The 16,135-nt window shown below is 39.3% G+C and overlaps 1 protein-coding gene and 1 pseudogene across 1 annotated transcript in view; both read right to left on the bottom strand.

Moving 5' to 3' along the window:
• PLEKHH2 (pleckstrin homology, MyTH4 and FERM domain containing H2) overlaps positions 1 to 16,135 on the bottom strand; it is a 115,590-nt gene that overhangs the window by 31,644 nt on the left and 67,811 nt on the right. Inside the window, exons 17-24 of the mRNA XM_023512058.1 lie at positions 15,532 to 15,747; positions 14,905 to 15,143; positions 12,674 to 12,782; positions 11,647 to 11,759; positions 6,357 to 6,536; positions 3,516 to 3,613; positions 1,120 to 1,297; positions 55 to 210 (exon numbers count right to left, since the gene is read on the bottom strand). Coding sequence (XP_023367826.1) covers positions 55 to 210; positions 1,120 to 1,297; positions 3,516 to 3,613; positions 6,357 to 6,536; positions 11,647 to 11,759; positions 12,674 to 12,782; positions 14,905 to 15,143; positions 15,532 to 15,747 — 1,289 coding nt within the window. The remainder of the gene's footprint in view (positions 1 to 54; positions 211 to 1,119; positions 1,298 to 3,515; positions 3,614 to 6,356; positions 6,537 to 11,646; positions 11,760 to 12,673; positions 12,783 to 14,904; positions 15,144 to 15,531; positions 15,748 to 16,135) is intronic.
• LOC100966565 lies at positions 14,467 to 15,742 on the bottom strand (annotated as a pseudogene).

Genomic DNA, 16,135 nt, shown 5'->3' with positions numbered 1-16,135 from the left:
TTTATTTTCTTTGCTGTTTGCTAGGTTTGGCTCCTTAAAAGGACTTGGTTTCACCTTGATGTTTCCTTGAAGACAATGCTCTAAATCTCTGCCAGAAGGATCATCAGTGAACAATGCAAATCCAGACTGGGCTGGCTTCCTCATTCCTGTGTCCTGGTTCAAAGTATTCAAAAATTCTTCCACTGTGGTGGATGCATCAAACCCTACTACCTAGACAGAAATAACAACGTAGTTCTCTTTTAATAAAAAATACATATGATTTTTTCACTGAGATTTCGGGTACAGCAAGGCATATTTAATGTGTGATTAATGACAACATCTATTTCTGCAGGTGCTTAAACTTTTTTTTCTAAGCTCCATTGGAGAAAATTAACAAGTCTACCTCAGTAGTCAGCTTGCTATAAGAATTCAGAAATCAGCTTCAGCCAATAGACATGAATTGAAAATAGAAAGACCATTTGACAGTTTGTAGAGATATTATGTTTACCCTTTAGAAGCAAGCCAAGAACTATAATATAACATGCAATCTTTAAGTAAATGAAAGAAAATCAATAAGAAATGTTAAATTAATGAACACTTATGTTTTTAATGTTTGTCTTTATAGTAGGCAGTCAAGTATCTGAAATCTGTGATAAAGGGCTTATGGCTGCACAGACTAATTACTAGCATCGGAATATGTTTGCGTAAGTTAATAAGTGGGCATCTAGATATGAGAATTGGGAGGGCCCCAGGAAGTTTTCTCAGATAATTAATGAGATTTAGAGATTTATAAAAAGACTAAAATTGTACACACCCAATGTTAGTAATTATTTCCACACCAAGCAGATGCACTGGTTGGGAAAAACCTCAAGTGCGGAGTTTCTTGTTTTCTCTGTCAGAATTATAATGGCAGGAAAACCCACACATTATTTGGTTCAATATGGATTTGTTTTTTACTGCTAATCCTTTTTAGCAAAACTGTTTCGAAACTCAGCTGTTTTGATAGAAGGCTGAATACATTTTCATGTTTATCTCTGCTGACAGAGGTAGGCAGACAGTCTTACTCCCTTATTCCACAGAAGTTGCACCCTAGGATTCTTAAGTAAGTATGTTTTCATTAAGGTACAGACACTAACCTACCTGATAGATCCCGTTCATGAAGTGCACCGGTATACTGAAGGGCAATGAATGATGATAAGGATTCCTAAGAAGTGTTGAAAGAATTTCCATTCTTGAGGGTCTTGCTTCTCGGTCTCCATTCTGTTGTGTTCTTTCCACACATCGCTGGCAGTAAATGGCATATTTTCCAAATTCTGTCCTATAATACAAAACTTAAGATAAAATCTAAAAATAAATTTAATTGACAACCTAATATATGCAACCATCAAGAATGCTTCCTTTGTACGTTATTACAATGTATTATGCTACTTTTAATCATAAATTTTCTTTTTTTTTTTTTTTTTTGAGACAGAGCCTCAAGCTGTCCCCCTGGTAGAGTGCCATGGCTTCACTGCTCACAGCAACCTCCAACTCCTGGGCTCAAGCGAGTCTCCTGCCTCAGCCTCCCAAGTAGCTGGGACCACAGGTGCCCACCACAACGCCCGGCTATTTTTTGGTTGCAGCCATTATTGTTGTTTGGCGGGCCTGGGCTGGGGATTCGAACCCGCCACCTTAGGTGTATGTGGCTGGCACCTTAGCCACTTGAGCCACAGGCGCCGAGCCAAATTTTCTTTTTGAATGATAATATTAAACTACTGCAACTTTTCTCAAATTCCAATTTCTTTACTTTTGCAACTGACTGACTCAAACATACCCACAAAGAATTCTTCATGTATTTTACATTATTTTAATCACAAACTGCACTGGAAATTACCAGTCATATATAGTCAACATGTAGTGATTTCATATCAATGAATATAAAGAAAATAATTGTATGAATAATATAGAGTAACTAAAAAAAAACATGATACAACAGAGTTTTATTTTGAAGAACATGGAATGTAATACTTGACTACTAAATAAGGTAAGAAAATGTCTTCAAATAAAAATAAAAATAAAATATTTTCCTTCTTTACCAGATAAAACACTGCTGAGCATTTTTAGTGTGGGTATGGAGGCTCACATCTATAATCCTAGCACTCTGGCAGGCTGAGGCAAGAGGACCACCTGAGCTCAGGAGTTTGGGACCAGTCTGAGCAAGAATGAAACCCTGTCTCTATTAAAAATAGAAAAGTTAGACTGGACTTCATGGCAGGCATGTGTAACCCCAGCTACTGAGGAGGCTAAGGCAAGAGGATCCCTTAAACCCACAAGTTTGAGGTTGCTATGACTGACACCATGCACTCTAGCCCAGGCAAGAGAATGAGCCGGGCGTGGTGGCTCATGCCCGTAATCTAACACTTTGGGAGGCTGAAGTGGAGAGACTGCTTGAGCTCAGGAGTTCGAGACCAGCCTGAGCAAGATGAGACCTTGTCTCTTAAAAAACAGCCGAGTGTTGCCGTGGGAGCCTGTAGTCCCAGCTGCTTGGGAGGCTGAGGCAAGAGGATCTCTTGAGCCCAAGAGTTGGAGGTTGCTATGAGTATGATGCCATGGCACTCTACCCAGGGTGACAGAATAAAACTCTGTCTTAAAAAAAACAAAAACAAGACAAAACAAAACAAGAAGTTAAGAATTAAAACTGAGTAAATAAATGTAAAAGCTGGATAAAATCTTTCTTTGCCCTCTTTTGTTGTAATCTTTATTCTGTTTATAAAAGCAAACTAATATATTTGTACTCAAGTACCTTGCAGGCAGACTCGAAAATGTTAACCTTTATCTGGGGGCTCCTCAGTGACTGCCGCTGAAATCACATGACCTTGATACAGAAGCCCAAAAATGAAGATGCATTTTGCATAACAGCAGGACCTTTTCCCATTGCTGCCAAGATTTTTTCTGCTTGTTTGTTTCTTTCACCGTGTTTGTTTGTTTTAGTCCCAGAATGTAATTAACCAACCTAACACATTGCTCTTGGGTGGATAAAATGATCCTGAATAAGTCTTGGTTGAGAGCCCTTGGTCCCACAGAAAGAAAGCCATTTTGAAAATCGGATTTTAAATGTCTTTTTCAAGGGAGTAAGAATTCTGAAGTAATTCACATACCTATAATTATAAAAAGAGGGAAGACCACACAGGAAGTTTTCCACATAAAAAGAAGTCAATGTGGAGAAAAACAGTAAAAGGGGAAACTAAGGAAATAAGTTGTTGCTTTTATTGAATCAACACTCACCAGTGCCGAGTCATTCATACTTGAAATGCATATAGACTTTTCACTTGAAACTATTGTCAGTTTCTCAAGCTTTTACTGTAATCTCCCTTAAGAGATTTAACATTACAGAGAAAATATTTTCTAAGCTCCACATAAATAATAACCAAAGGCTTCCTGTACCAACATTTCTTCCACACATTCTCTGAAAATGTAGCAGGTTACTAAATACTTATGATTTATTGTAGACTTTCCGAGGCCACATAAGCGGTTCAGCTGATTAGTTTTCTGCACACCTGGAATCTGCGTTCATCTTTAGGTGCAGCCTGAGAAGCCACAGGAAAGGATGATGGGGAAGGAAGAGCCCGACACAGAGAGCCAAGAGCTGCCAGCCCTGGGCAGAGAGAAACACCACAGGTGAGAGACCGCACGCCAGTCCGACTTCCAGGATGAGTGTGATGGACAGAGGCTGGCGGAGCAAGGGGCTGAGATGGCCTCTCTTGACTCCAAAAATGTTTTGTTTCTTCTACACATACATTATCTGTTTAGACCATTAATAATATATTAAACCCATAAAAACATGACCTTGGGTCAGATCCATTATCCATCTAGTTGTGTATATGACTGTCTAGGATTGAAATAGGAAACACAAGTAGATATGTTGGCCCCTTTTAATACCACACTTAAAGATTAGAGATGTGTTTCCTTTTTGTTCATTCATGCATCTACTCATTCATTAAAATGTAAGTAACAATTTTAAGAAAGGCAGATTTCAAAATAGTAAAATCCCATATGTCCCAAACCAAAACCTACCTACCCACACACACATGCACACACATATGTAGTATGTACATAAATACATACACATAAATAAGGGACAAGTATGAAAATATTAACAGAAGTTACACAGGATTATATGTGATTTTTATTTTTCCTTTCTCTGTTGTATATTCTTCTTTTTACATTATTATTGTCATTAAGCAAGTATAACTTCATTTTAAAATGCTGTATTAAAAAGCATGTAGGGGCTCGGTGCCTGTAGCTCAACTGGCTAAGGTGCAAGCCACAGAGCTGTCAGGTTCGAATCCAGCCTGGGCCTGCCAAACAACAATGACAACTACAACCAAAACACAGGCGGGCGTTGTGGTGAGCACCTGTAGTCCCAGCTACTTGGGAGGCTGAGGCAAGAGAATCGCTTAAGCCCAGGAGTTTAAGGTTGCTGTGAGCTGTGATGCCATGGCACTCTACCCAGGGTGACAGCTTGAGGCTCTGTCTCAAAAAAATAAAAAATAAACAAATAAAAAGCATGTAGGGAGTAGGCACTGATCCTGCCCTTGAAGAGCCTGCAGTCAGGTGGTGCCTGTGGCTCAAAGGAGTAGGGCGCTGACCCGATAAGCCAGAGGTGGTGGGTTCAAACCAGCCCCCACCAAAAACCTCGAAGAACCTACAGTCTAGTAGAGGACAGTTGTATATTAAAAGATTAAATTATAATACAACATAGTTATACCATGTATCAAAAGTTTTAAAGTATAACCAAACACTTGGAATGTGGTACTCGGGCTGGAATGTAAAGTTTACATGTGGGAAGGAGAAAGGGGCACCCAGGGAAGAGGAATCCTACAAGGTGCAGAGTACTGCAAAGGCAGGGTATGCTTAAATGGGAGAGTTTATTCATTCATTGCATGCTAGAGGCAGGTAGTAGAGAAAGAGGAGGCCAGTATAGCCAGATAATGACATGATCTTGATGCATATAACACCTAAGCTTCAGAATCCTCTTGGGTACAGGCCCCTGAGAAGGGCCCTATCAACTGTGTTTACATGGTCCTATGTTTATTAAAATGTGCAAAAGTAATAGATGTTATACTCTTTTTGTTAAATAACATTTCCCAAATTATAGAAGCTTCAAGTCCTACAAAATCTGGATCCAGGCTCGGCGCCTGTGACTCATGTGGCTAGGGCGCCAGCCACATACACCTGAGCTGGCGGGTTTGAATCCAGCCTGGGCCAGCCACACAACAACAGCTGCAACCAAAAAATAGCCGGGCATTGTGGCGGGTGCCTGTGGTCCCAGCTACTTGGGAGGCTCAAGCAGGAGACTCGTTTGAGCCCAAGAGTTGGAGGTTGCTGTGAGCTGTGATGCCACAGCACTCTACCCAGGGGGACAGCTTGAGGCTCTCTGTCAAAAAAAAAAAAATCCAAGAGAGTTCTGTATGCTAGGTTAAGAAATTCCTGACTTAGCCTGTGGTTAACAAGGAAGTCAAGTAAGCAAAGATAAAATAGATATTAATTAAAAAGTAAACACATATGACCATAAAACACCTGAAAAATATATTCAAATACACTAACAATTAAACAAATGCATCCTAAATCAAAAGTGAAAATATCGGTTTTACTTGGAAAGAATTGAGAATTACACTGGATATTGCTGAAGATAAAGGAGAATTCTAGCAATGGATTCAAAAGAAGTCACTGGACCTCTACACAAGATTTAGGTTCAAAGATGTTTACTATATAGGTTTTTATTATAGAAAGATTGAGAGGCTCGGCGCCTGTAGCTCAAGTGGCTAGAGTGCCAGCCACATACACCAGAGCTGGTAGTTCGAATCCAGCCCAGCCTTACCAAACAACAATGACAGCTACAACCAAAAAATAGCTGGGCATTGTGGCAGGTGCCTATAGTCCCAGCTACTTGGGAGGCTGAGGCAAGAAAAATCGCTTAAGCCCAAGAGTTTGAGGTTGCTGTGAGCTGTGACACTATGGTACTCTATCCAGGGTGACATAGTGAGACTTTGTCTTAAAAAAAAAAAATTTGAGAAATCTCAAATACATAGTAATGTAACCGTTAATGTTTTGAAGAAGATACAGGGGAAATTATTATGTTCCATAGTTTTAAAAAGAAGTATGCACACTGTAACTCCAGTACTATGAAAAACTGTTTGAGTGTGAACATACTTACACACATTTACACTTATATATGAACATATAAATAAATCAAAATAATACACATTAAAATATTAATAGCTATTTTTCCTCGTTTACTTTTTGTATTTTTCCAAGTATCTATACTAAACGTGTATCATTCTTGCAATCAGAAAAGAACATCACTTTACATTGCATGTATATGTATCAATAAGTACCTGCAATGGTCCTGGTTGACTTTGTGGCTGTCTTCGCCTTGTCTGTTTAATAAGCTGACAGCAAATTTCATTCTGTAGCTCAGGATGTGTCAGACAGATTTGCAAAGCACTCTGGGCTAGAGATATGTGGTAATCAATCGCAGGGGAGTCAACTGCAGCATTTATAAAAAGTTGGCAGGTCTAAATTAAACAAAAAAATGATATACTCAAAGTGAGGAATGATTAGATTTGTTCTACATGAATGAGATTGATTTTCTTTTCCACAATGGTTTTTGTTTAAAATGATGGGGAAAGATATATTATGATAACACTAATCAAAAGAAATCTGGAGTGGCTATACTATTATAGCAGACAAGGCAGATTTCAGAGCAAAGAATTCTGCCAGAGATTAAAGAGGGTCATTTTATAATGATAAAGAGGTCAGTTCATCTAGAGGATATAACAATCCTAAACATTCTTATACTTAATAACAGAACTTCAAAATACATGTTAGTCTTATCCAGTATACTTTTCATTTTAGCCATTGCATTTTTCATCTCTAACTCTTCCATTTGGATCTTTAAATATCTTCTATTACTCTCCTTGAAATGTTCTTATTTTCTTCTACTTTCCTGAACATATGAACCATGGCAGCCAACCTCCAAAATTGCTTCCAGTTTTTTCCACCTCTTAATAATCAGACACTTAGGTAATCCCCTTCCATATCATACCAGTCTTGGTCTGTGTAACTGGTAGAATTTGGCATGCCATTCTGAAATTCAGTTACAAAAAACAATGTGGCTTCCACCTTGGCCACGCTCTCTCTTTCAGTCTTATATCATTTGCTCTGGAGTAAGGCAGCTGCCATGTTTTGAGTTGCTCATATGGGGAGGCCCGTGTAGTGAGGAACTGCGGCTTCTTGACAACAGCTGCATGAGAGAGCCTGAAGGACTTCAGACCATCAAATCTTCAGACAACTCCTGTCCCACTGACTGCATGACAGTAACTATATGACACTCTGAGCCAAGTCCACCCAAATAAAGTGCTTCCACATTCTCCACCATCTAAAACAAAATGTTTGTTGATATAACCCACTAAGTGTGTTGGAAAAAATTTTAATGTAATAATAATAATACACAGAAATGTCCTTGTTTACCATCATTTGTATTATCTATCTATCTATCTATATCTATAGATTTTTTTTTTGAGACAGATTCTCACTATGTTGCCCTCAGTAGAGTGCCATGGTATCACAGTTCACAGCAACCTCAAACTCTTGGGCTTGAGTAATCCTCTTGCCTCAGCTTCCTGAGTAGCTGGGACTATAAGTATGTGCCACTACACCCGGCTAGTTTTTCTATTTTTACTAGAGATGGGGGTCTTGCTTTTGCTCAGGCTGGTCTCCAACTCCTGACCTCAAGCAATCCACCCAGCTTGGCTTCCCAGAGGGCTAGGATTATAGGTGTGAGCCACTTTGTCCAACAACATTGTAAATTTTATATTGTTGGACAGTGGATTTTTTTTGTGATCTTTAAATAATAATAATGCTGAAATTCATATAATTGATAGTTTCATTGAAAGATTAAAGCATAATAATGCAGAATATCCTTGTTTTGTTCTTCACTTTAGTGGAAATACTTCTAATGTTTCTCCAAAAAGCATGATACCCGCTTTTAGCTAAGATAGGAATGTGTTATCATGTTAAGGAAGTATCTATCTATTGCTATGTTATGAATGTTGTATTTGTCAAATGTCTTTTCAGGCTCGATGCCTGTGGCTCAAGCGGCTAAGGTGCCAGCCACATACACCTAAGGTGGCAGGTTCGAATCCAGCCCGGACCCGCCAAACAACAATGACGGCTGCAACCAAAAAATAGCCAGGCGTTGTGGTGGGCGCCTGTGGTCCCAGCTACTTGGGAGGCCGAGGCAGGAGACTCGCTTGAGCCCAGGAGTTGGAGGTTGCTGTGAGCTGTGAAGCCACGGCACTCTACCCAGGGGGATAGCTTGAGGCTCTGTCTCAAAAAAAAAAAAAAAATGTCTTTTCAGCATCTATAGAGATGATTAGTAAATAATAAGTAGTATTAATAGATATCCTAATATTTAGCCATATCCTTGATTTCCTGGAATAAATCTTAGTCATGATTTAATATTCTTTTTTCTCATTTTTAAAATTTTATTAATACATAATAATTAAATATATTTATGGGGTACATAAGTGCATAAAATATGTATGATCAAATCAAATAAACTGTGATATCCATAACCTCAAACATTTATTATTTCTTTGTGCTGGTGCTGGGAATATTATTTTTTTTGAGACGTTTTTGTCCATTGATAAATGGAAATAAGTTGAGTATGTGTCTTGACTATTATGAAAAGTGCAATGACATCTCTTCAATATATAGCTTTTCTTTCTTTTTGATAAATACCCAGCAGGGGGACTGCTGGGTCACATGGTAGTTCTATTTTTAATTTTTCAGGAACCGCCATGCTGTTTTCCAGAGTTGTGCTAATTTACATTCCCAGCAACAGTTTACGAGTGTTCCCCCTTTTTCTGCATCCTCACCAGCATCTGTTATTTTCTGTCTTTTTGATAATAGCCATTTTAACTGGGGTGAGATGATATCTCATTGTGGTTTTGATTTCCATTCCCTGATGATTAGTAATACTCAGCATTTTTTTTTTAATGTACCTGTTGGCCATTTTCTTTTTTTTTTTTTTTGAAACAGCCTCAAGCTGTTGCCCTGGGTAGAGTGCCGTAGCCTCACAGCTCACAGCAACCTCCAACTCCTGGGCTCAAGCAAGTCTCCTGTCTCCACCTCCCAAGTAGCTGGGACCACAGGCGCCCACCACAATGCCCGGCTATTTTTTGATTGCAGCCGTCATTGTTGTTTGGGGGGCTGGGGCTGGATTTGAACCCACCAGCTCAGGTGTATGTGGCTGGCACCTTAGCCGCTTGAGCCACAGATGCCAAGCCCTGTTGGCCATTTGTATATATATATTTTTGAAATGACTATTCAGATTCTTTTGCCCATTTTTAAATTGGATTATTGTTTAAGGAGTTGGAGTGATTTAATATTCTGTTACTATGATGCTGGATTCTGATTGCTAATATTTAATTATTTTGCATGAAATGCTCTCTTATTCTATACTATATGCTGGGGTTTGGTATCTAATAATCACTTCACAAAGTTCACAAAGAAAATATGTGAGATGGTGATTGAGGATTACTTCAAAATCATTCACGGTCAGGGAGTAGTGGAGATGGCAGAATAAAATAAGACAGGACATGTGTTGCTGACTGTGGATCTGGGTGATGGGCATCACAGACTTTATTATAATATTCTTTCTATCCTTACATATGCTGGAAATTTTCCACAATAAAAAGTAAAAGAAAAAAAATAGATTTTGAAAAATTTCTTTCTTTTCTACACTTTGGGATAATTTAAATAGTCCTTAAATTATCTATACATGAAGTTTTATAGATTCTTCGTTTAGATTTTTATTTTCTTGTGGAATCAGTTTTGGCCATTTTCTTATACAATTAATCACTTCATCCAGATTTTCAAATATATTTGCATACTCTTTCTTGCTTTGAGTATTTGTGCATTCTGCAGATGGATTTAAAAAAAAAATTCTACTATAGACTTTTAAAGTGAACAAAAGGAGAACAGCTTAATGATCTCCCAGGTGCCCATCACCCAGAGTCAATAATAATCAGCATTTTGCCAAACTTGTTCCACTCCCCACCTCTATTTTTTTTCTAGGGTCTTTTAAATATATATCATATTACTTTACCAATAAATACTTCAGGATAGATCTCCAATTGATAAACTTTTTCCACAGCCATTGTGCCATCACCATAACATGGCAAATTAATAATAATTCCATAACAATATCTAATAAACAAGTGATTATTTGAGATTAGAGAAATGTAGAGAAGCAGCCAAAAAAAAAGAGAGAATGAGGCTGTAAGAAGACTAGAGGGAAAAGAATGACTGAAACCGAAACCCCCAGAAGGTACCATGTTCTGAGAGAAGGAGTGGAGGAGAAAACAGATGAAGGGGAGCTATTCGAGGTAATCATGTCTGATGTCCTCTAATTTCTCAACGTAATAGAAGGCAAGTTTCTTGTTATAACACTGAGTAGGAAATTTGAGGAGGATGTGACCAAAGACAATCAAAGAAACAGAAAGGTGTCCAAAGGAATGAAGAGCATGGATTTATATTGGTTCCAGCCTACGTGGCTGTCTGGTGCTCTGCAGCAGCGGGCACTGGTTACCCTGGGAGCAGACAACACAGCACTGATCTCCTTGGGATCTGGGTCCCCGGGAACTATCAGAGTAGACCAGACTGCATAGGAAGGAAGAAAAGCCACGAGAAAGTTATGATCTCAGAGACAAAAAGTAGAAGAGTAATAACAACAACAATAATAATAATAAAAGAGCTACGATTATGGTTAGGATTATGGTTAAAGAAGGCTAGGATTATGGTTAAAGAAAGAGATATTATATTAAGAGCATTTAAACCTTTACAGGAGGCATATGTGTAAGGGGTGGTGAAGTCAGTTGTGGACATGGAGAATGGGAAGATGAAGTAGACCAGAGGTGAAGCTTATTGAAATTAAGTTAAAGGTCAAGAATCTTAAAATTATGGCATTGATGAGAAAGTGATAATAAAGTCATTTGCATGATTTGAAGGAGAGGGAAAGAATGTGACTTGGAGCCAAAATCCTTAATGACATTTGAGGAGTTACTAGAAGGTAAATGATGAGAGAGATGGGGGATAAAGACTGATACAGATGGGGTGGTGCCTGTGGCTCAAAGGAGTAGGGCGCCAGCCCCATAGGCCAGAGGTGGTGGGTTCAAACCCAGCCCCAGCCAAAAACAGCAACAACAACAACAAAAAAAGTGATACAGATGAATGACAAGTTTCAAGTGATTAGGGATTTCTAATAGAGGTTGAGAGATAAGAATTTAAGAGTAGCCCCAGAGAGGGAAGAGCACTCACCCCTTTCCCAATGCTGAGTTCGGCATGATATGAAAAATCTTTCCACTTGAGAGGTTAAAGGGGAAACGATTCTCTAAAACCAAGTATTTTATACTATCCAAACCATACAGATCTTATTTCAGTAAATTCCAAGTCCTCACTCAGAAAATATATATTAATAAAGTTCACCTAGTTTTATTTCAATAGATTTTCTTAATAATCATCACATTTTGAATTTTCTTGGAAAAGAGTAAAACTTTGTAACCCAAATTATTACTTTTTCCCACCTAAATTAAATTACTTAACTCTATATAACTATTTTACCTTAAATAGTTTAATAGCTTCTGTCTGCAGAGCTTCAGAAGGCAGTGTTGTCAGAGGGGAAATGATTCCTTCTTTGCTGTGACACAAAGTAGGGTGTCTCCATATCTGAGAGGCTAAATATAGAATAAAACATGAATAGAAAACTCAACAAATCATTTACTGGCCTCCCATTAAATTAACCCTTTAGGATTTAAAAATAGCTCATTTAGGCTTGGTGTACTTCAAGTCGCACAGGCCAGGAGAAACCTTTGGCAACATCTTCTTATTTTGGTTACCAGGCCATTGGGATAATCATGCTCGGTTTTGGATAATCTAGAAGAGTTGGCTCCTAATTTACTAGGCTGCACCAACATATTATTTAAAAGTGGCAGCCTAGGTAGGGAGACGACTCTACACGAGGAGGAGCTGAGGAAAGATCTAGAGAGGAGAAGAAGAAGAGGAAATAAAAAGATAAGGGTGAACTTGAAATCATTTCTAAAGTCAACATTTACTAAATACCTGTGTTGGACATTGCAACTAAAATGTGGTCTCTGTTAGTATGTAAGGTATATGATAGAACCTAGACTCTCAATGCAGAAATATTACCCATAAAAAATTAATTTCAATGCTAAGCTACAAATGCTCTCAAAGAGTTAAGTGGCAAAGTGCATTAGGACATAATTTTAACATTGATTAAGCTCCTTTTAAAGCCAGATGCTGAGCTGGAGTGGGCTGGCTGGGTTTTAGCCAGCTACATCCTGTAAGGCTACATAGGGTTTTAGCATGTTGGTGAGAATACCAAGGAAGGGAGCATTCCAAGTGGAGGAACAATGTGAGCAAACACAGGGGGATCTGATAAGACACAGCATAGTAGGGAGTGACAGTGTCCTTGGAGCCAAAGAACCACAGTGAGAATGGGGGCCCATGATAAGCAAAGGCAATGACAAGGTAGACGTGTTGCAGGGAAACAAGAAACCACAAAGTGAAAAGTCCATTAGGCTACAGTCCAATTCATAAACCATAGAGCCTTATATGTTCATGAACTTACAAGGTTCCCCTTCTATATTTAGCAATTTGCAAACAAGTTGTTCAAATTCAGATCCAACACTGACATTGTTACTTCCAGCGGCGACAGTCAGATGATAAAGCCAAGTGTCCTTAAAATCAGAACATATCAATAGAAATGTTAACCAAAATACAGTTTTGATTACCTAAAAAAAAAACCCCAAACTTACATAAACAGTAGAAAACTTTTAGATGGAATCAGAACTACTTTCTTTAATTTTTAAGTAATAACTAAAAACCATTTAGTCAAATAGTTCAGAGGCAGGCTCACTTGAATTGTGCTCATATTACATTTTCCCATTATTCACATTTTTTTAATTCTCTATAGATGCTTCTTAGAAAAAGCATGACAACATTTAGGAAAGTGATACAGGTTAAGAGACTAGAATGAACAACCTAACTAATATTCTTTTAAGAAATACAATGGATTCTGTCAAATTTAAAATGCGACTCTCAGAGTAAGACATACAGAATACTTTGGAAATCCAGAAAATTTAAAGAAGAAAATAATACCCTCCCCCATTCAAATAATACCCCCCATTCTTCAAAGATAACTACTGATCTTTTTTCCCTCTAGGAAAATATATATATGTAGATTAAATTTTCTTTTTTTTTTTTAGAGACAGAAAAAAAAGGGGCTCACTTTGTTGCCCTCAGTACAGTGCTGTGGCATCACAGCTCACAGCAACCTCCAGCTTGTGGGCTTAGGCGATTCTCTTGGGTGCCTGCCACAACGCTTGGCTATTTTTTTGTTGCAGTTTGGTGAGGGCTAGGTTTGAACCTGCCACCCTCGGTATATGGGGCCTGCACCTACTCACTGAACCAGAGGCACCGCCCATAGATTAAATTTTTACATAGTTGAATTATACTAAATATAGAAGATTATAATTTCTGGATGTTACTAATAGCATATGAACACTCTTTTGCTGCTAAAAATTCTTTACAGACAAGTTTTAATGGTAACAGGATATTCTATTACATATATGGACATATCATATTTATTTAGTCAACTCTCTACTGATGAACACCTAGATGGTTACTAATTTCTCACTGATAAAATATATTATGACAGTTAACATATGTTAACCACAAAGGACATATTTTCTGTGTTTGAAATATTTAAGAAATCTATTTTTTAAATAATATTGTATCTGATTAACTTATACATAAATCTTTAGCTGCATTTATGGTCACTTCCTTAGCATATAGTTTTTGAAACAGAATTATGGAGTTTTTAGGGACTCTTATTTATTTTTTGAGACAGAGTTGCACTTTGACGCCCTTGGTAGAGGGCCATGGTGTCAGCTCACAGCAACCTCAAACTCTTGGGCTCAAGTGATTCTCTTTCTTCAGCCTCCCGAGTAGTTGGAACTACAAGGACCCACTAGAAATAGTTTTCTCTATTTTTAGTGGAGACTCTTGATCAGGCTGGTCTTGAATTCCTGAGCTGAAACAATCCACCTGCCTTGGCCTCCCAGAGTTCTAGGATTACAGGCGTGAGTCACCATGCCCGGCCTTAGGAACTCCTGAAACACACTTTCAAAGTGTTTTCCAAAGTGTTTATACCAATTTACACTCCCACTCGTGGTGTATTAGGGTGCTTCCTCACAATAATTTCATTAGCATAATTTTTATATGTTTGGCAATCTGAGATAGTAAAAGCTTTACCATTTTTAAAATTTGCATATCTTTTATTAGAGTTGAGTCCCAAGCACTATTTTTTTTCCAGTGACCTCTGAACTCTTTATTGGTATAAGGGCACACTGCTCTACTGCCTCAGTGTCTCAGAACTTTGGTGTCGTTGGTCTCAGACACCACTTTGCCTTCCGCTATCCTGTGGGCAGTGGTCTTTTGGATGGTTTGCATGGAGTTGCTGCTGTCCAGGGCATCACCAAGGTTGAAGTCCTCCCCGTCTTCCAGTAGGTGGCAGTAGGTGGTGATCTCAGCCTCTAGCTTGACCTTGATGTTCAGCAGTGCCTCATACTCCTGGGCCTAGTGCTGCCCCTCTGCCCAGGTCTGTGCCAGCTCTGACTCCAAATGCAGCAGGACCCCATTGAGTTGCTCCATCTGCATGGTGTAGTGGGCCTCCACCTCCCTCAGGCTGTCCTCCAACCTGGACTTCTGATTTCTCATGGAGACCGGTTCGATCTCAAGGACTGGACTGTATGCATCAGCTCTGTGAGCACTGTCTTAGCAGTTCTGATCTCAGCAAACTGAGGTGACCACTGAGGTGTTCTCCTCAATCTTCTGGGACCAGGTCTTGGCCAGCTCTTCTTGGTTCTTCCAAGCCAGCTTGTCATACTGGGCCCGCATGTCTGCCATGACCTTGCTCAGGTCCTGGGATTTGGGAGCATCTACCTCCACAGTCAACCCAGAGCTGCAATCTGGGCTTGTAGAACTTTTACTTCCTCCTCGTGGTTCTTCTTCATGAAGAGGAGCTCCTCCTTGAGAGCCTTCAGTGTCAAGTGATATTGGTGTCATCAATGACCTTGCAGAGCCCATGGATATCGCTCTCCACAGATTGGCGCATGGCCATTTCTGTCTCATACTTGACTCTAAAGTCATCAGCAGCAAGACGGGCATTGTCAATCTGCAGAATGATGCAGGCATTGTCCACAGAATTGGCAAAGACCTGAGCCCTCAGGTCCTCTATGGTCTTGAAGTAATGCACTCAGTCTCTGACCTGGGGCCCCTTCTTCTCCAGGTGTTCCCAGATTTTGCTCCCCAGCCTCCAATTATCAGTCTCCAGGTTCCTCACTCTGTCCAGGTAGGAGGCCAGGTGGTCATTCAGTTCTTATATGGTCTCCTTCTCAGTGTGGATGCCCCCTACTCCTGCGAGACCCCCGACCATCCCCATGGCCAGGCCCCTGGACTCCCAGCTGCCCCAGAAGCTGATGGAGCGGAACTTGGAGATCCTGGAGCCCAAGCCCCTGGCGCCTGCATAGACGCTGGCTGTGTTGCTGGCAGGCCAGACACTGTAGTTAGGCGCCTGGACTGAGCCCAGGGACCGGTAATTGCTGGAGAAGGTGGTAGAATGAGTAGTGAAGGACATGATGTCTGAAGAGGAGAGGACAAGACTCAGGCTGAGTCCAAGCACTAATTAGCCTCCACAGTAAGTTTTTCAGTGGGGAAGAGGAGTTGTACTCAGTGCTTGGCCTGAAACATGTGCTCAAAGCCAATTATCAATATTAACAGTCATAATCTATGAGAGTTGTTTATATTATCAAAGATAGAATAGCCATCCATGAAATATTCTGGGTTTTATATTTTCTCTTTAGTTATATTTATGATCTTATCTGATATAAAGAAGTTTAAAAAATATTTAAATCTTTTGTAATCAAATCTATCAACCATTTGCACTGTGATTGCTCACATTGCCTTTTTTTTCTCAGAAAGTACTTTATATTCAGAGATCAGATAGAGGTCTTTTAAAGAAACAATTTCA

This window comes from Otolemur garnettii, unplaced genomic scaffold, assembly GCF_000181295.1.
Source record: "Otolemur garnettii isolate 467f Iridium unplaced genomic scaffold, OtoGar3 scaffold00024, whole genome shotgun sequence".
Taxonomy (NCBI): domain Eukaryota; kingdom Metazoa; phylum Chordata; class Mammalia; order Primates; family Galagidae; genus Otolemur; species Otolemur garnettii.
Note: the sequence above shows the minus strand (reverse complement) of the source record. Positions and strands in the feature narration are given on the sequence as shown.